The sequence below is a fragment of the Phasianus colchicus genome, chromosome 31 (genome assembly GCF_987193195.1).
Source record: "Phasianus colchicus chromosome 31, bPhaCol1.hap1.1, whole genome shotgun sequence".
NCBI classification, from domain to species: domain Eukaryota; kingdom Metazoa; phylum Chordata; class Aves; order Galliformes; family Phasianidae; genus Phasianus; species Phasianus colchicus.
Window position 1 is genome coordinate 3,481,622 of NC_143466.1, and position 20,264 is coordinate 3,501,885.

General features: G+C 62.8%; 2 protein-coding genes across 2 annotated transcripts; one reads left to right on the plus strand and one right to left on the minus strand.

The window, feature by feature from the left end:
• Positions 1–9: 9 nt before the first annotated feature.
• On the minus strand, positions 10–3,682 carry TFPT (TCF3 fusion partner). The gene is made up of 6 exons (XM_090127617.1): positions 3,555–3,682; positions 2,877–3,144; positions 1,910–1,980; positions 1,729–1,798; positions 762–980; positions 10–119 (listed from the first exon to the last, which is right to left on the minus strand). The coding sequence occupies exons 2-6, from the start codon at positions 3,138–3,140 to the stop codon at positions 63–65; spliced, it is 681 nt and encodes a 226-aa protein (XP_089983743.1). The 5' UTR covers positions 3,141–3,144; positions 3,555–3,682; the 3' UTR covers positions 10–62.
• On the plus strand, positions 3,661–19,598 carry PRPF31 (pre-mRNA processing factor 31). The gene is made up of 14 exons (XM_090127616.1): positions 3,661–3,797; positions 3,869–4,051; positions 4,972–5,032; positions 6,101–6,184; positions 7,137–7,234; positions 8,235–8,341; positions 9,574–9,743; positions 11,379–11,536; positions 12,949–13,038; positions 13,619–13,746; positions 14,937–15,009; positions 15,089–15,217; positions 17,696–17,794; positions 19,433–19,598. The coding sequence occupies exons 2-14, from the start codon at positions 3,878–3,880 to the stop codon at positions 19,547–19,549; spliced, it is 1,488 nt and encodes a 495-aa protein (XP_089983742.1). The 5' UTR covers positions 3,661–3,797; positions 3,869–3,877; the 3' UTR covers positions 19,550–19,598.
• The last annotated feature ends 666 nt before the right edge of the window (positions 19,599–20,264 follow it).

A 20,264-nucleotide genomic window follows, 5' to 3' on the forward strand; every position in this document is an offset into this window, starting at 1 on the left:
GGGGGGGGGTGAAAAAATTGGGGGGGGTCCCAAGGTGCTGTGTGGTGGGGGGGGGTCCCATTTCAGTCGAACTGGGGGGGCCACGGGGGGGGGCACAGCTCCTCATCCCCCCCCTTTGCCTGGAAGGAAAAGCTCAGCTGTTCATGAAGCCCCCCCCCATTTTTTGTGCCCCCCCCCCAAATTAACAGCTTCCCCCCCCCCTTTGTGCCCCCCCCTCATTAATCAGGCACTCCTCATTAATCAGACACCTCACATCCTCATTTCTGCCCCCCCCCCCAATTAATCAGACCCCCCTGCACCCCCATTTGTGCCCCCCCCCATTAACATGACCCCCCTTTGTCAACCAGCCCCCCCCCATTTGTGCCCCCCCCCCAATTTGTGCCCCCCCCATTAACAGCACCCCCCCTCAAATCTGTGCCCCCCCCCATTTCTGTGTCCTCCCACCCCCAATTTGTGCCCCCCCCCATTAGCAGGACCCCCCCCCCCAATCTGTAACCCCCTGCATTTTTGTGTCCCACCCCCTCCATTTGTGCCCCCCCCATTAACAGGACCCCCCTCCAATCTGTGCCCCCCCCCAATTTGTGTGTGCCCCCCCCCCATTTGTGCGTGTCCCCCCCCTATTTGTGCCCCCCCCCATAATTGTTGACCCACCCCCATTAACCGGACCCCCCCCCCATTTGTGCTCCCCCCCTCATTAACAGGACCCCCCCCCCCCTTTTGTGCCCCCCCCCTTAATTATTGCCTCCCCCCCCCCCCCATACCTGCACCCCAAATTCCTCTGGGGGTCCCACGGTGGTCGCCCCCCCCCCCCCTCTCCTCCTCCTCCTTTTTGGGGGGGGCTCCGGGGGGGGGCTGCGGGGTGGGGGGAGGGGAGGGGGGGGCGGACCCAAACTTGTGCCCCCCCCCCCAGTTTCCTTGTCGGGGGGTTCGTTCTCTGCATTGCCGGGGGTGGGGGCCGCGGGGGGGCGGGGGGCGTCGTCCTGGGGGGGGGGGATAAAATTGGGGGGGGGGAACAGGGCTGTTATTGGGGGGGGGGGTCTGGGGGAATGGGGGGGGGGGAAATGGGTTTGGGGGGGATTAAATGGGGGGGGTGCAAGGAATTTTGAGGGGGGGGCAGATGGGTTTGGGGTTAAGTGGGGGGGGGTCGTGGGGGGGGCATAGGGATGTTGGGGGGGGGCAGATGGGTTTGGGGGGGGTTAAATTGGGGGGGGGCACGGCGCTGTTATGGGTGGGGGGTCCAAGGGAATCGGGGGGGGGGGGGGAGTTGTGGTGTGGGTTTTGGGGGGGGGCGTTTGTGGAAATTGAGGGGGGGTCAGTGGGGATATGGGGTTGTGGGGGGGGGGTCACGGGGGGGGCATAGGGCTGTTAGTGGGGGGGGGGTCTATGGGAATTTGGGGGGGGCAGAGAGGGGGGATGGGTTCGGGAGGGGCTTGAGATAATTATTGGGGGGGGGGTGGGAAATTGGGGGGGGGTCATGGGGGGGTAGATGGAAGGGGGGGGTCAGAGGGACTATGGGGTTAATGGGGTGGTCGTGGGGGGGGCATGGGGGGGGGTCAGATGTGCTACGGGTTTGTGGGGGGGGGCACAGGATAGATAGCGGGGGGGGGGGTTAGGTTGGGTATTTTGGGGTTGGGGGGGGTCAAAGAGTACGTGGGGTTTATGAGGGGGTCCTGGGGAATTGGGGGGGGGTCAGGTTGGGTTTGGGGGGGGGCGTGGGGGGGGTCCCACCTCGAGGAGAAAGGTGAGGTGACCCTGGCGGTAATTATCTCCATAGGAATCCAAGACCTTCATCAGGAACCTGGGGGGGGGAGAGGTTAATTAGGGGGGGTTAATTAGAGTGGGGGGGGGTTTAATTAGAGTGGGGGGGGTTAATTGGAGGGGGGTTAATTGGGGGGGGGTCTGCACCCACCTGCGCTCCTGCTGCAGCCGCCGGGTCAGGCGCTGCACCCACTGCAGGCGGCCCAGGGCACGGGCGTTCACCTGGGGGGGGGATTTTATTTGGGGGGGGTCGTTGGGGGCGGGGCTAAGGAGGGGGCGGGGCTAGTGAAATGGGCGGAGCTAAGGAGGGGGCGGGGCTAATGGGGCTAGTTGGGATAAAATGTAAGGCGATACGGCCATGGGAAAAGGGGCGGAGCCTGAGCTGGGGGCGGGGTCACTGTGGGCGGGGCTAAAGCAGGGGGTGTGGTCTGACAGGGGGCGGGAATACGGAAGGGGCAGAGCCACCGTGATTTGCATAGAGAGCACGGGGGTGGGGCTTAAACTGGGGGCGTGCCCTATGGAAAGGGGCGTGGTTTGTCGCTAAGAGGCGTGGCTTCCTCAAAGTGGGCGGGGTCAGGGCTGTGCCAAAACCAATAAAAGCAGAGGGAGAGGGGAAAGGGGCGTGGCCAAATCATTGGGGTGGAGCCAATGGGATGAAACGATTCGGAAGGGGGCGGGGCCAAACGGCCCAGGGAAACAGATGGGGGTTATGGGATGGGGGGGTGGGGGGGATTTGGGGTTGTTGGGGGGCTATGGGGGCTTTAAGGGGGCGTGGGGGGGGGATGGGAGGAGGTGTGGGGTTATGGGGGTGTATGGAGCTGTGGGGTGTGGGAATTTGGGGGGCTGTGGGGGGGTCATATGGGGTCATGGGTGTGTGGTTATGGGGTGGGGGTTGGAAAGCTATGGGGTGGGGGGTCATGGGGGGCTGGTTATGGGGGCGCGGCCTATCTGAAAGGGGGCGGAGCCAAAGGAGGTGGGAGCACAATGGGGGTGGAGCTAAAAGCCTAGGGGCGGGGCATACGCGCCAAAGGGGGTGGGGCCAAAGCCGGGGGCGTGGCCACGTCACTGTGGGTGTGTCCGAAGGGGGCGTGGCTTGCAGGTAGTGGGCGTGGCCTGACCTGCTCCAGTTCCCGGCACCGCCGTCCCAGCGCCGCCAGTTTCCTGCGCGCCATTTCCTCGCGCCGCCGCCCCTCCTCGCGCCGCTGCTCCTCCTCCTCGTCCTCCTCCTCGCCCCCCCCGCCGGGCCCACCCGGACCCCCCCCGGCTTCGAATTCCACCTCGGCTTCCAGTTCCCCCTCCAGGATGTGGCCTCCGAAGAGGGGGGGCAGCGCCAGCTCCGAGCCGGGCGGTGCTGAGAACTCCTCGAAGCCGACGGCCGCCATCGTCCTGGGGGGAGCATGGGGGGGGGGGGGGGTGAGGGCGATCAAGGCCAGAAGAGACCCCCAGAGGGACCCTGGGGTGCGCCCTGACCCACGTATTCCCCGCCCCCAAGAAAACAGCCTCTCTTCAAACCCCACCGCCCCCCACAGACGGCACCGTTTCCCTCCCGGAACCCATTTGTGCCCCCCCCCCAGACCCCATTTCCCCACATAGAGCTCCAAAGCCCCCCCCCAGACCCCACCATCCCCCCCAGACCCATAATTCCCCTCATTACACCCCATTTCCCCATCACTCCCCCCTTCAGGCCCCTTTCCTCCTCTCTCCCCCCCATTAACGCCCCCCATTAACCCCCCTCACCGCACCGAATTCCCCCTCAGCGCTTCCGCCCCCCCCCCCCCCGGCGGTGATGACGTCACCCTTCCGCGCCGCTCTCCGTGTCCGCGAGGAGAAAACGACGCCCCGGGGCCGGGAGCGGGAGGCGCACGGTGATGACGCAATCAGAGCGGGCCGGAAAGGCCGCGAGAAGAGAGGAACGGAAGTAGGTGTGCGGAGACCGGAAGTTAGCTCGCAGCAAGAGGAAGTGAGGGTGTTAGAGCGCGACACGACCGGAAGTGACGCATTTCGGCGGCGACGCGGCCGCAGCACAGAGGAGCGCAGAGGTAATGGCGGAACGCGGCGGTAACGGGGCGGCCCGGGGGGGGCGGCGGGGGGTGACGGGCGGCCCTCCCAGCCCGCAGCCATGTCGCTGGCGGACGAACTGCTGGCCGACCTGGAGGAGGCGGCGGAGGAGGAGGAGGAGAGCTTCGCTGAGGAGGAGGACGGGGAGCCCATCGAGGAGGTGCGGGAGGAGGCGCTGCCGGAACCGGCGGGGGATTCCGTGAAGAGCATCGCGAAACTGTGGGACAGCCGGGGGGTGAGCGGGGCGGGGGGGCGGGGCTGGTTAATTGGGGGGGGGTTATGGGGGGATGGGGTCATGTGGGGTCATGGGGGTGGGGTTGTGGGGGGGGCTGTGGGGTGGGGGGGGCGGGGGGTCGTGAGGATGTAGGGGGTGGGGGGATAAGGGGGGGTGGGGGGCGGGGGGGTTGTGGGGTCGTGGGGGGGGGTATGGGGTGGGGGGGCTGTGGGGGGGCTATGGGGATACGGGGGGCGTCGTGGGGGTGTGGGGGGTTATGGGGTGGGGGGAGTTGGGGGGGCTGTAGGGTGGGGTTGGGGTCATATGGGGTGATGGGGGTATGGGTATGGGGTGGGGGGGTCGTGGGGGTGCACGGGGTTATGGGGTGGGGGGATTTGGGGGGGCTGTGGGGGTGCGTGGGGTGGGGGGGCAGGATATTGGGGTGTGGGGTCATATGGGGTCATAGGGGGGGCTGTGGGGTGGGGGGGGCTATGGGGGGTTATGGGGGCGGTGAGGTCATGAGAGTGTGGGGGGTGGGAGTGGGGGGGGTTGTGGGGTCGTGGGGGGGATGGGGTTATGGGGTGTGGGGATTTGGGGGGGCTGTAGGGGGGTGGGGGGGCAGGACGTGGGGGGGTTTGGGGTCATATGGGGTCAGGGGGGTGTGGTTGTGGGGTGGGGGTGGCTGGGGGGTCGTGGGGGTGTGTGGGGTTGTGGTGTGTGGGGATTTGGGGGGGCTGCACGGGGGGGCGGTGTGGGGGGGGTCATACGGGGTCGTGGGGGGGGGGCGTGGGTTGTGTACGGGGTTATGGGGGCTGGGGGGGGGGGATGTGGGACGGTGGGGGGGCTGTGGGGTCGTTTGGGGTTGTGGGGGCTGTGGGGTGGGGGGGCTGTGGGGCGGTGGGACCCCCGTAACCCCCCTGTTTTTTAATCCCCCCCCCCAGTTTGCAGACATCATGCAGAAGATCGAGGATTACATCGCACGGCAGCCGCGCGCAGCTGAGGGTACGGGGGGGGGGGGGGATTTTGGGGTGAATTCTGCGGATTTTGGGTCGTTTCAGGGCTGGGTTTGGGGTCGTTTTGCGTCTCGTTGCGGTTTTGGGGTCGTTTTGGGGCGTTTTGGGGTCGTTTTGGGGTCATTTTGTGCCCGTTTTGGGTTGGGGTTTCTGTTTGGAGTCAGCGGTTTGTCTTTCTGTGATTTTTGAGCCCGTTTTGGGGTCATTTGGGGTGGTTTTGGGGTGGTTTTGGAGCTCAGTATTGGGGTCATTTTGGGGCCGAGTTTGGGGCCGTTTTGGGTCAGTTTGGGTTTTTTAGGGGGTGTTTTGGGGGTGTTTTAGCGCTCGATTTTAGGGTCATTGGGGGCTCATTTTGGGTCTTTTTGGGGATCATTTTGCAGCTGGATTTTGGGGTTGTTTTAGGGCTGTTTTAGGGATCACTTTGGGGTTTAGTTTTAGGATCATTTTATGGCACGTTTTGGGATGGTTTTGGGGCTCTTTTGGGGATCATTTTGGCGACGTTTTGGGGTTCAATTTTTGGGTTGTTTTGGGGTCTTTTTGAAACCCTTTTAGGGCTTATTTTGGGGCTGTTCTTTTCAGAACCCTTTTTGAGGTCATTTTGGGGACTTTTTGGGATCCTTTTGGGTCGTTCTGAAGCTCAATTTTGGGGGTTGTTTCAGGGCCCGTTTTGGGTCATTTTGTGGCGTTTTCAGGCTTCGTTTTATGGTTATTTTGGAGCTCAGTTTTAGGATCATTTTGGGACCCGTTTGAGGTTCATTTTAGGGCTCGTTTTTAGGGTTTTTTTGGAGCTCAGTTTTGGGGTCTTTTCAGGGCCCATTTTGGGTCGTTTTTGGGGTCGTTTTGGGACACATTTTGGGGTCATTTTGGGACCCATTTGGGATCATTTTGGGGTCACTTTGGGATCCTTTGATCGGGATCCTTTTTTGGGGCGCTTTCCCCCCACTTTGGGGCCGTGGGGGGGGGTCCCTTTGGGATCCCTTTGGGGTCCCTTTGGGGTCCTGTTGCCCCCCCTTCCCCCCCAGCTCACAGGTCCCCGTTTTGGGTCAATTTCTGGCAGTTTTGGGGCCGGTGGAAGCTGCCCCCGAATATCGTGTGATTGTGGACGCCAACAACCTGACAGTGGAGATCGAGAACGAGCTCAGTGAGTGGGGGGGGATCTGGGGGGCTTTGGGGTCTTCCCCCCCCATTTCTGATGGGCTTTGGGGTCTCCTCTCCATTTCTATGCGGCTTTGGGGTCTTCCCACCCCCCATTTCTGAGGCTCTTTGGGGTCTTTTCCCCTCCATTTCCCGCAGACTTTGGGGTGCTTCCTATTCCTGTGTCTTTTTGGGATCCCCCTCCCCATTTTCTGGGGGTCTTTTGGTTCCCCCCTCTCCCCCCCTCCCCCAATTCTGAGGGTCTTTGGAAGTCCTCCCCCTATTTCTGAAGGCCTTTGGGATCCGCCTTCCCCTTTCTGGTGGCCTTTGGGGTCCTCCCCCCCTTTCCCCCCCCCATTCCTGTGGGTTTTGGGGTCCCCCTCCCCAATTTCTAAAAGCCTTTGGGGTCCCTGCCATTTCTGAGGGGTTTTGAGGTCCCCCTCCCCAATTTTTGGCGGGTTTTTGGGTCCCTCCACCCCATTTCTGAGGAGTTTTGAGGTCCCCCCATTTCTATGGGGTTTTGGGGTCCCCCTCCCCCATTTCTGCGAGTGTTTGGGGTCCCCCCCCCATTTCTATGGGGCTTTGGGGCCCTCCCCCCCATTTTTGAGGGGTTTGGGGGGGGTCTTCCATTTCCCAGAAGCTTTGTGGCCCCCCCCATATCTAAGGGGCTTTGGGGTCCCCCCACCCCCCATTTCTGAGTGCCTTCTCCCCCCCCTCTCCCCATTTCCCAGATGTTTTGGGGTTCCCCCCCCCCCCCCCACTGCAAATTCCAGGGGGGGTCTTTGCAGTTTTTCCCTCTCCTACCCAAAGGTTTTGGGGTCTCTCCCACTCCTGAGTTTATTTGGGGTCTCCCTTTTATTTCTGCAGACCTTTTCACCCCCCTGTTGTGGGGTGGGGGGGGGGGAGCACTGACCCCCCCCCTGCCAAAATCTGACCCCTTTCCCCCCCCCAAATTTCAGACATCATCCACAAATTCATCAGGGACAAATACTCCAAACGTTTCCCTGAGCTGGAATCCCTCGTCCCCAACGCCCTGGATTACATCCGCACCGTCAAGGTCTGAATTTTGGGGGGGGGGTCCCCACAGACCCCCCCCCAAACCTCCCCCACTCAATCCTAGGAGTCCCCCGAACCCCCCCCCCCTAAATCCTGAGATTCCCCCCCTCTCAATCTTTGGGTCTTCCCAGTCCCACCTCCCCCTCAATCCTGGGGGTCTCCCCAAATCCTGGGCTACCCCTGACCCCCCCCCCCCAAATCCTGGGTGCCCCCCCCAAATCTTAGAGTCTTCCCCCTCCCCTGATATCCTGGGGGTCCCCATAACTGCTGCTATAAGGTTTCCTCTGATCCCCACCCGCTCAAATCCTGGGGTTCCCCCCAACATCCTGGGGATCCCCCAAGCCCCCCACCCTTCCCCCTAAATTCTGGGGGTTCCCTCAATCCCCACCCACATCCTGGGGTGCCCCCCACCCCCCAAATCTTTGGGATCCCCCCAACTTCAATCCTTCTCCCTACATCCTGAAGGTCCTCCCAAGCTCCCACCTCCCCTAATTCTGGGGGTCCCCTCTACTCCCACCCCACCCCCATCAAATCCTGGGGTTCCCCCACCCCCAAATCATTGGGGTCGCCCAACCCCCATCCCTTCTCCTAAATCTTGAGGGTCCTCCCAGCCCCCCAGTCGCCACCCCAAAATTCTGGGGGTCCCCCCACCCCTCCAAATCCTTGGGGTTCCCCCAATCCCCACTCCTCCCCTCAATCTTGAGGATCCTCCCGACCCCCCAACCTCCCCCTTCCAATCCTGGGGGTCCCCTTTTACACCCCCCATCCCCCACACCCTGAGGGTCCCCCCACCCCCCAAATCCTGGGGTTCCCCCCAACCCCCCCCCCAAATCCTTGGGGTCCCCCAATCCCCACCCTTCAATCTTGAGGGTCCTCCCGACCCCCCAACCCCCTTTCTTCCAATCCTGGGGGTTCCCCATTTACGCCCCCCCACCCCGACGGTCCCCCCACACTCGGGGGTCTCCCCATAACCTGCCCCACCCCCCCAAAAAAAAAAACAGGAGCTGGGGAACAGCCTGGATAAGTGCAAGAACAACGAGAACGTGCAGCAGATCCTCACCAACGCCACCATCATGGTGGTCAGCGTCACCGCCTCCACCACGCAGGGGTGAGCAGTGCTCAAAACGGGGCAAAGCAGCCCAAAGAGACCCAAAATCCTGGGCTTTGGGGGCTTTTTTTGGGGGGTCGTTTTTTGGGCCTTTTTATAGGGGATGTTTTTGAGGCTGGTTTTGGGGTCGTTTTGTTCCCTCAGCTTCATTTGTAGTTTGGGGTTATTGTGATGTTTTCATGTCTGCTCTTAAAACAGAGCATAAAGAAGGCAGGAAAATGCCCCCAAATGCCCCCAGAATGACCCCAAATGCCACAAAAGGTCTCATTTGTCCCAAAACGCCCCAAAACGGCCCTAAAACATCCTGAAATATCCCCAAAAAGGCCCCAAACTGCCCCCCAAATGTCCCCAAACTGCCCCCAAAAGCTCTGGAATGTCTCCGAACTGCCCCCAGTTGCCCCCAAATACCCTCAAACGATCCCAAAACTGCCACAATTGATCCCCCAAAAGCCCCCCATTGCCCCAAACTACCCCCAAATGTCCTCCAGAGTGCCTTGAAATCCTCCCAAAAGCCCCAAACTGCCCCCAATTGCCCCCGAATATCCCCAAGTCATCCTCAAATGGCCCCAAAGTGCCCTAAAAAGCTCCCCAAAACCCCAAAGTGCCCTCAGATGTTCTCCAGAGTGCCCTGAAATGCCCCTAATTGCCCCCAAATACCCCCACATTATCTTCAAATGGTCTTAAAGTGCCCTAAGAAGCCCCCCAAAGCCCCAAACTGCCCCCCAGTGCCCCCAAAGTGCCCTGAAATGCCCCCAACTGCCCCCAGTTGCCCCCAAATACCCCCAGATGACCCCCTAAAAGCCCCCCAAACCCCAAGGTGCCCCCAGATGTCCTCCAGAGTGCCCCGAAATAACCCCAAAAGCCCCAAAATACCCCCAAATTATCTTCAAACGGCCTTCAAGTGCCCTAAGAAGCCCCCCAGTGCCCCAAACTGCCCCCCAGTGCCCCCAAAGTGCCCTGAAATGCCCCCAACTGCCCCCAGTTGCCCCCAAATACCCCCAGATGACCCCCTAAAAGCCCCCCAAACCCCAAGGTGCCCCCAGATGTCCTCCAGAGTGCCCTGAAATAACCCCAAAAGCCCCCAGTTGCCCCCAAATTATCTTCAAACGGCCTTAAAGTGCCCTAAGAAGCCCCCCAAAGCCCCAAACTGCCCCCCAGTGCCCCCAAAGTGCCCTGAAATGCCCCCCAAAGCCCCCAATTGCCCCCCAAAACCCCCGAACGACCCCCCCTAGGCAGCAGCTGTCGGAGGAGGAGCTGCAGCGCATCGAGGAGGCGTGCGACATGGCGCTGCAGCTGAGCCAGGCCAAGCACCGCATCTACGAGTACGTGGAGTCCAGGATGTCCTTCATCGCCCCCAACCTCTCCGTCATCGTCGGCGCCTCCACGGCCGCCAAGATCATGGGTGGGTGGGGGGGTGGGGGGAGGACCCACCGTTAGGGGGCGCTGTGGGGGGAGGACCCACCAGTAGGGGGTGGACCCACCATTAGGGGGCGCTGTGTTGGGAGGACTTAGTGCTATGGTGCTGCTATGGGAGGAGGACCCACCGCTAGGGGGCGCTGTGTTGGGAGGTCTCAGCACTAGGGGGCGCTGTGGGGGGAGGAGCCACCGCTAGGGGGCGCTGTGGGAGGAGGATTCAGCACTAGGGGGCGCTGTGGGGGGAGGAGTCAGTGCTATGGGGTGCTGTGGGGGGAGGGCCCACTGCTGGGGGGCGCTGTGGGAGGAGGACCCACCGCTAGGGGGCGCTGTGGGGGGAGGACTCAGCGCTGGGGGGTGCTGTGGGGGGAGGACCCACACTAGGGGGCGCTGTGGGGGGAGGACTCAGCGCTGGGGGGTGCTGTGGGAGGAGGATTCAGCACTAGGGGGCGCTGTGGGGCGAGGAGCCACCAGTAGGGGGTGGACCCACCGTTAGGGGGCGCTGTGTTGGGAGGACTTAGTGCTATGGTGCTGCTATGGGAGGAGGACCCAGCGCTAGGGGGCGCTGTGGGGGGAGGACTCACCACTAGGGGGCGCTGTGGGGCTGTTCCTCCCCATTTTGGGGCCGTTTTCCCCATTTGACCCCATTTAGGATCAATTTGTTTGCATTTTCGGTTGGTTTCTCCCCATTTTGAGTCCATTCCTCCTTTTTCGAGGCTGGTACAGGTTCATTTCTCGACGTTTTGGGGCTGTTTTCCTCTGTTTTGTGTCTATTTCCCCCCACTTTTTCCCTTTCGAGATCATTTTGGGTTCAGCTCTTATCATTTTGGCTCCGTTTCTTTTCATTTTGGCTCCACTTCTCCCCACTTTGGCTCCCTTTCTCCCCACTTTGGCTCCATTTTGCATCCATCCCCCCACTTCCACTCCGTTTCCCCCCACGATGGCTGCACTTCTCTCCTTTACCTCCATTTCCCCCCGCTTTACCTCCATCTCTCCCCACTTTGCCTCCATTTCCCCCCACTTTGCCTCCATCTCTCCCCACTTTGCCTCCATCTCTCCCCACTTTGCCTCCATCTCTCCCCACTTTCCTCCATCTCTCCCCACTTTGCCTCCATCTCTCCCCACTTTCCTCCATCTCTCCCCACTTTGCCTCCATCTCTCCCCACTTTACCTCCATCTCTCCCCACTTTACCTCCATCTCTCCCCACTTTGCCTCCATCTCTCCCCACTTTCCTCCATCTCTCCCCACTTTGCCTCCATCTCTCCCCACTTTCCTCCATCTCTCCCCACTTTCCTCCATCTCTCCCCACTTTGCTTCCATCTCTCCCCATTTTACCTCCATGTCTCCCCATTTTACCTCCATCTCTCCCCACTTTCCTCCATCTCTCCCCACTTTGCCTCCATCTCTCCCCACTTTGCCTCCATCTCTCCCCACTTTCCTCCATCTCTCCCCACTTTCCTCCATCTCTCCCCACTTTGCCTCCATCTCTCCCCACTTTACCTCCATCTCTCCCCATTTTACGTCCCTCTCTCCCCACTTTACCTCCATTTCTCCCCATTTTACCTCCCTCTCTCCCCACTTTGGCTCCATTTCCCCCCGTTCTGTCCCCCCCTCTCCCCGCAGGCATCGCCGGGGGCCTCACCCCGCTCTCCAAGATGCCGGCATGTAACATCATGCTGCTGGGGGCGCAGCGCCGCACGCTGTCCGGCTTCTCCAGCACTTCGGTGCTGCCCCACACGGGTTACATCTACCACAGCGACATCGTGCAGTCCCTGCCCCCCGTGAGTCGCCCCCCCTTGGCTGCGACCCCCCCACGGCTCCATTGGGACCCCCCCAGTGTCTTAGGACCCCCCCCATGACCCCAGGACCCCCTGTTTGGTTGGGCCCCACTGGTTCTGTTGGGACCCCCCCCATTCATTTGGGAGCCCCCCATTCTGTTACGACCCCCCCCCATAACCCTGGGACCCCCCCCAGTTCCATTGGGACCCCCCCATTGTCTTAGGACACCCCCTGATGACCCCGGGACCCCACGTTTGGTTGGGACCCCCCTGGTTCTGTTGGGACCCCCGCATTCATTTGGGAATCTCCCATTCATTTGAGACCCCCCCCATTCAGTCAGGACCCCCCCATTCCGTTACGACCCCCCCTTGGTTGGACCCCCCCCCCCAGTTCCATTGGGACCCCCCCATTGTCTTAGGACCCCCCCCATGACCCCGGGACCCCCCGTTTGGTTGGGACCCCCCTGGGTCCCGTAGGACTACATCCACGTCTCTGGGACCCCCCATTCATTTGGGACCCCCCCATTCAATCAGGACACCCCCATTCCATTACGACCCCCCCCCCATAACCCTGGGACCCCCCCAGTTCCATTGGGACCCCCCCATTGTCTTACGACCCCCCCTCATGACCCCAGGACCCCACGTTTGGTTGGGACCCACTGGTTCCGTTGGGACCCCCCCATTCATTTGGGACCCCCCCCTTCCAATATGACCCCCCCCATAATCCTGGGACCCCCCCACGGCTCCATTGGGACCCCCCCAGTGTCTTAGGACCCCCCCCATGACCCCAGGACCCCACGTTTGGTTGGGACCCCCCTGGTTCTGTTGGGACCCCCCCCATTCATTTGGGAGCCCCCCATTCCATTACGACCCCCCCCCATAACCCTGGGACCCCCCCAGTGTCTTAGGACCCCCCCCCACAACCCTGGGACCCCACGTTTGGTTGGGACCCCCCTGATTTTATTGGGCCCCCCCCCATTTATTTGGGAATCTCCTGGTCATTTGCGACCCCCCCATTTGGTTGGGACCCCCCCCCATTCCTTTAAGACCCCCCCCACGTCTCTGGGACCCCCCCCCAATTACATAGTGATTCCCCCACTCCATTAGCCCCCCCTCCCCCCATCCCTGGGACCCCCTGCCCCCATTTGGTTGGGACCTCCCTCATTAATTGGGAACCCCACCCCCAATTAATTAGCCCCCCCCAATTAATTAGCTCCCCCTCAATTAATCCCCCCCCAGGACCCGCACCGCAAAGACACCAGACCCCCTCCTTCCATTAGCCCCCCTCCCTCCATCCTTGGGACCCCCTGCCCCCATTTTGTTGGGACCTCTGTCATTAATTGGGACCCCCACCTCCCCCCCCAGTTAATTAGCCCCCCCAACTAATTAAGCCCCCCCTAATTAATCCCCCCCAGGACCTGCGCCGCAAAGCCGCCCGCCTGGTGTCGGCCAAATGCACGCTGGCGGCGCGGGTGGACAGCTTCCACGAGAGCCACGACGGAAAGGTGGGACCCCCCCCAAAATAAACGCCCCCCCCCCATTCAACCACCCCCGATTCACACCCTGTGCCCCCCCCCATTGAACCACCCCCGATTCACACCCCGTGCCCCCCCCCATTGAACCACCCCCAATTCACACCCCGTGCCCCCCCCCATTCAACCACCCCCGATTCGCACCCCGTGCCCCCCCCCATTCAACCACCCCCGATTCGCACCCCGTGCCCCCCCCCCATTGAACCACCCCTGATTCGCACCCCGTGCCCCCCCCCCATTGAACCACCCCTGATTCGCACCCTGTGCCCCCCCCCATTGAACCACCCCCGATTCACACCCCGTGCCCCCCCCCCATTGAACCACCCCTGATTCGCACCCCGTGCCCCCCCCCCATTCAACCACCCCCGATTCACACCCCGTGCCCCCCCCCCATTGAACCACCCCTGATTCGCACCCCGTGCCCCCCCCCCATTCAACCACCCCCGATTCACACCCCGTGCCCCCCCCCCCATTGAACCACCCCCGATTCACACCCCGTGCCCCCCCCCATTGAACCACCCCCGATTCGCACCCCGTGCCCCCCCCCCCCAAGGTGGGCTACGACCTGAAGGAGGAAATCGAGCGCAAGTTCGACAAGTGGCAGGAGCCCCCCCCCGTCAAGCAGGTGAAGCCGCTGCCGGCCCCCCTGGATGGGCAGAGGAAGAAGAGGGGGGGGCGCAGGTGGGTGGGGGGGCTGTCAGTTGGGGGGGGGGCTAATTGGGGGGGGTGCTAATTGGGGGGGTGCTAATTGGGGGGGCGCAGGTGGGTGGGGGGGCTGTCAGTTGGGGGGGGGCTAATTGGGGGGGGGTGCTAATTGGGGGGGGTGCTAATTGGGGGGGGTGCTAATTTGGAGGGGGGGCAGGTGTTTGGGAGGGATGCAGGTGGGTGAGGGGGGGCTGTCATTTGGGGGGGGGTGTGAATTTGGGGGGGTGCGAATTTGGGGGGCTGCTAATTGGGGGGGGCTGCTAATTGGGGGGCGCAGGTGGGTGAGAGGGGCTGCTAATTGGGGGGGGTGCACATTTGGGGGGCTGCTAATTGGGGGGGGCTGCTCATTTGGGGGGGTGCTAATTGGGGGGGGCTGCTAATTGGGGGGGGCGCAGGTGGCTGAGGGGGGTGCTGCTAATTGGGGGTTAATTAATGGGGGGGTGGCAATTAATGGGGGGGGTGGCAATTAATTAGAGGGCTCTCATTTAATGGGGGGGGGTCAGTTAATGGGGGGTTGATTAATTGGGGAGGGGGGTCCCATGTTAATGGGGCAGCTCAGTTAATTGGGGGGTCGGTTAATGGGGGGGTGGGTAATTAATGGGGGGGTCCCGTGTTAATGGGGGAGGCTTGATTAATGGGGGGGGGTCCTGGGAGCATGGGGGGTGGCAATTAATGGGGGGTGGCAATTAATGGGGTGGCAATTAATGGGGGGGTGGCAATTAATGGGGGGGTAATTAATGGGGAGGGTCCCATGTTAATTGGGGGGGGGGATTCTCATGTTAATTGGGGAGAGATCTTGTGTTAATTGGGGGAGGTCTCACGTAAATTGGGAGGGGGTCTCATGTTAATTAGGGGGGGTCTCACGTTAATTAGGGGGAGTCTCATGTTAATTAGGAGGGATCTCATATTAATTAGGAGGGATCTCACGTTAATTATGGGAGGCGTCATGTTAATTAGGTGGGTCTTACGTTAATTGGGGGGGTCTCACATTAATTAGGGGGGGGTCTCACGTTAGTAGGTGGAATCCTTATTAACGATGAAAGTTTTTAATTAGCGGGGGGCGTCACTTAAAAGAGATCAATTAGTAATTAACGGGGGGGGGGGTGTTGTTAGTGTGGGGGGCCCGGCGCTAATTAATCCCCGCTAACGAGGCGGTAATTACCCAGGTACAGGAAGATGAAGGAGCGCCTGGGGCTGACGGAGATCCGCAAGCAGGCCAACCGCATGAGCTTCGGAGAGGTGCAATTAACGCCAATTACCGCCCCCCCCCGCCGGCTAATTAACGCCTCCCCGCGCTAATTACCTCCGCCCCCCCCAGATCGAGGAGGACGCCTACCAGGAGGACCTGGGCTTCAGCCTGGGCCACCTGGGCAAGGCGGGCAGCGGCCGCGTGCGGCAGACGCAGATCAACGAGGCCAGCAAGGCGCGCATCTCCAAGACGCTGCAGGTTGGGACCCCCCCCAAATTGGGACCCCTCCCCACATGGGACCCCCCCCAATTGGGACCCCTCCCCACATGGGACCCCCCCCCGAATTGGGACCCCCCCAAATGGGACCCCCCCCAAATTGGGACCCCCCCCCGAATTGGGACCCCCCCACATGGGACCCCCCCCACATGGGACCCCCCCACATGGGACACCCCCACATGGGACCCCCCCCCACATGGGACCCCCCCCCCCCAATTGGGACCCCCCCCACATGGGACCCCCCCCCCCAATTGGGACCCCCCCCCAAATTGGGACCCCCCCCCAAATGGGCCCCCCCCCCCCAAATGGGACACCCCCCCGAATTGGGACCCCCACCCTGAATTGGGACCCCCACCAAATTGGGACCCCCCCCCGAATTGGGACCCCCCCCCAAATTGGGACCCCCACCCTGAATTGGGACCCCCCCCAAATGGGACCCCCACCCTGAATTGGGACCCCCCCCAATTGGGACCCCCACCCTGAATTGGGACCCCCCCCCACATGGGACCCTCCCCCCCAATTGGGACCCCCCCCAAATTGGGACCCCCCCAAATGGAGACACCCCCGCAAATTGGGATCCCCACCCTGAATTGGACCCCATACCCAAAGGGAGATCCTTCCCTGAATGGAAACCCCCCCCAAATTGGGACACCCCCGAATGGAGACACCAGCCCCCCCCGAATTGGGACCCCCCCCGAATTGGGACCCACCCCCCAATTGGGACCCCCCCAAATGGAGACCCCACCCTGAATTGGGACCCCCCCCCAAATTGGGACCCCCCCCAAATTGGGACCCCCCCCCCCACATGGGACCCCCCCCACATGGGACCCCCCCCCCAAATGGGACTCCCACCCTGAATTGGGACCCCCCCCCCGAATTGAGACCACCCCCCCCAAATTAGGACGCCCCCCCAAATTGGGACCCCCCCCCCAATGGGGACCCCCACCGTGAATTGAGACCACCCCCCCAAATTGGGACCCCCCCCCAAATTCGGACCCCCACCCTGAATTGAGACCACCCCCCCCAAATTGGGACCCCCCCCCCAAATGGAGACACCCCCCTGAATTGGGACCCCCCCCCGAATTGGGACCCCCCCCCGAATTGGGACCCCCACCGAATTGGGACCCCCACTCTGAATTGGGACCCCACCCCCTATGGAGACACCCCTCTGAATTGAATTGGGACCCCCCCCAACTGGGACCCCCCCCCTGAATTGGGACCCCCCCCCCAAATGGAGACACCCCCCCCCAATGGGGACCCCCACCCTGAATTGGGACCCCCCCCCAGATGGAGACCCCCCCCTGAATTGGGACACCCCGAATGGAGACCCCCCCCCCACCCCCCCAATTGAGACCACTTCCCCCAAATTGTGACCCCCCCAAATGCAGACACCCCCCCCAATGGAGACCCCCCCCGACTTGGGACCCCCCCCAACTGGGACCCCCACCCTGAATTGGGACCCCGACCCTGGATTTGGACCCCCCCCAATGGAGATCCGCCCCCTGAATTGGGACCCCCCCCCAAAATGGAGAACCCCCCCAAATTGGGACACCCCCGAATGGAGACCCCCCCCACCCCCCAATTGAGACCACCCCCCTCTGAATTGGGACCCCCCCCCCAAATTGGGACCCCCCGAAATGGAGACACCCCCCCCAAATTGAGACCACCCCCCCCAAATTGGGACCCCCAGCCTGAATTGGGACCCCCCCGAAATGGAGACACCCCCCCCAAATTGAGACCACCCCCCCCAAATTGGGACCCCCAGCCTGAATTGGGACCCCCCCGAAATGGAGACACCCCCCCCAATGGAGACCCCCCCCCTGAATTGGGACCCTCCCCCGAATGGAGACACCCCTCTGAATTGGGACCCCCCCCAAATTGGGACCCCCCCAAATGGAGACCCCACCCTGAATTGGGACCCCCCCTAACGGAGACCCTTTCCTGAATTGGGACCCCTCCCAAATTGGGCCCCCTCCAAATGGAGACCACCCCCAAATTGGGACCCCCACCCTGAATTGAGACCCCCCCCCCCAAATGGAGACCCCCCCCCCCCCCCAAATCGAGGCCACCCACGAATTGAGACCACCCCCCCTGAATTGGGACCACTGCCCCAAATGGCAAGCCCCAAATTGAGACCCCCAGAGACCCCCCCCAAATTGGGATCCCCCCCCCCCAACCTTGAGACCCCTGAATTGAGACCCCCCCTCTAAAATGAGATCTCCCCCCCCACAATGAGGCCCCCTCAAAATGAGAAGCCCCCCAAATTGAGACCCCCCCAAATTGAGATTCCCCCCCCAAATTGAGACCTCCCCCAAACGTCACCCCCCGGAGACCCCTCCCAAATGGAAACACCCCCTCCCACAATTGACCCCCCCTCAGAGCCCACCCCCATACGCCCCCCCCCCCATTATCTGCACCCCCTTCATTAATTACCCCCCCCCCCCAAATTGCCCCCCCCAGCGCACGCTGCAGAAGCAGAGCGTGGTCTATGGGGGCAAATCCACCATCAGGGACCGATCGTCCGGCACCGCCTCCTCCGTGGCCTTCACTCCTCTGCAGGTGGGGGGGGGCTGGGGGGGGGCTTATGGGGGGGTTGGGGGGGGGCGTATGGGGGGGTTTGGGGGGGCTATGGGGGTCTGGGGGGTTGGCGGGGGGGGTTATGGGGGGGTAATGAGTTCTTGGGTGGGGCTGGGGGGGGATAGGGGGGGGCTTGGGGGGCTGGGGGGGTCTGGGGGGGGTAATGAGTCTTTGGGGGGGCTGGGGGGGGGGCGTATGGGGGGGTTTTGGGGGGGCTATGGGGGTCTGGGGGTTGGCAGGGGGGGTAATGGGGGGGGTAATGAGTCCTTGGGGTGGGGATAGGGGGGGATGGGGGTGGCTTATGGGGGGGTTTTGGGGGTCTGGGGGGGGGTCCGGGGGGGGGTAATGAGTCTTTGGGGGGGCGAAGGGGGGGTTTTGGGGGGCTATAGGGGTCTGGGGGGTTGGCAGGGGGGGTTATGGGGGGGTAATGAGTCCTTGGGGTGGGGCTGGGGAGGAATGGGGGGTCCTTAGGGGGCTTATGGGGGGGTTTTGGGGGGGCTATGGGGGTCTGGGGGGGCTTATGGGGGGGTAATGACTCCTTGGGGTGAGGATAAGGGGGGGTTGGGGGGGCTATGGGGGTCTGGGGGGTTGGCGGGGGGGGTAATGGGGGGGTAATGAGTCCTTGGGGTGGGGATAGGGGGGGCCTTGGGGGGCTTAGGGGGGGGGTTGGGGGGGCTATGAGGGTCCGGGGGGGGGAATGAGTCTTTGGGGGGGGCAGGGGGGGTTTGGGGGGGCTATGGGGACCTGGGGGGGCAGGGGGGGTTATGGGGGGGGTAACGAGTCCTTGGGGGGGTGCTGAGGGGGGGTAGGGGGGGCCTTGGGGAGCTTATGGGGGGGGTTGGGGGGCTGGGGGGTTCGGGGGGGGTAATGAGTCTTTGGGGGGGCTGGGGGGGGCGTATGGGGGGGTTTTGGGGGGGCTATGGGGGTCTGGGGGTTTGGCAGGGGGGGTAATGGGGGGGTAATGAGTTCTTGGGTGGGGCTGGGGGGGGATAGGGGGGGCTTAGGGGGGGGGTTGGGGGGCCTATGGGGGTCTGGGGGGGGTAATGAGTCTTTGGGGGGGGGTTGGGGGGTTTGGGGGGGCTATGGGGACCTGGGGGGGCAGGGGGGGTTATGGGGGGGTAACGAGTCCTTGGGGGGGTGCTGCGGGGGGGTAGGGGGGGCTTTGGGGAGCTTATGGGGAGCCTTAGGGGGGCTATGGGGGCCTGGGGGGGGGCAGGGGGGGCTTATGGGGGGGTAACGAGTCCTTGGGGGGGTGCTGGGGGGGTAGGGGGCTTCTGGGGGGGCTGTGGGGGCCTGGGGGGGGTAATGAGTCCTGGGGAGGGCTCTGAGGGGGGGGCACTGGGGGTTTGGGGGGGGTCGGGGGCAGCCTGTGGGGCTCTGGGGGCGCTAAGTGGGGGTGTGGGGGGGCCGTGGACCCCCCTATTTTTATGCCCCCCCCCCCCCAAACCCTGATTTCCATTGGGGGGGGGGGCTCCATAGAGCCCCTACAGCAGCACCGCATCCCAACTCCGGGCTTTCCCATCCACCCCAATTTGGGGGGGGGTCCCCAACTCCTCCTTTGTGTCCCCCCCCCCCGACCCATTTGTGCCCCCCCCCGCCCTTTTTTTGCCCCCCCCCCAGGGCCTGGAGATCGTCAACCCGCAGGCCGCAGAGAAGAAGGTGGCGGAGGCCAACCAGAAATACTTCTCCTCCATGGCGGAGTTCCTCAAAGTCAAGAGCGAGAGGAGCGGATCCTGACCCCCCCCCGGGACCCCCCCTCATATTGGGGACCCCCCCCTCCTCACAAATCCCTCTGTGTGCCGCCCCCCCCACACACAGTTCCAATATTTGGTGTTTTGGTGCTGTTTTGTACTTTGGGTTTGGTGCTTTCAAGGGGGGGGGGGGTTGAATTGGGGGGGGGTCATGTTTTGTTGTTGGGGGGGGGGTCTAAGGGGGGGTTGGGGTTGAATTTGGGGGGGGGGGTGTTGGGTTTTAATGGGGGGGGGGATGTTGGGGGGGGTCTAAGGGGGGGTTGGGGTTGAATTTGGGGGGGGAGTCATGTTTTATTGTTGGGGGGGTCTGGGGGGGTTGGGGTTGAATTGGGGGGTGGTCACGTTTTATTGTTGGGGGGGGGGTCTAAGGGGGCTTGGGGTTGAATTGGGGGGGGGTCATGTTTTATTGTTGGGGGGGTCTGGGGGGGTTGGGGCTGAATTGGGGGGGGTCACGTTTTATTGTTGGGGGGGGAGGTTGGGGGGGGGTCTAAGGGGGGGTTGGGGTTGAATTTGGGGGGGGTGGGTGTTGGGTTTTAATGGTGGGGGGGTCTGGGGGGGTTGGGGTTGAATTTGGGGGGGTCACTTTTTGTTGTTGGGGGGGATGTTGAGGGGGGAGTCTGGGGGGGTTGGGGTTGAGTTTGGGGGGGGGTCACTTCTTGTTGTTGGGGGAGGTGTAAGGGGGGGGTTGGGGTTGAATTTGG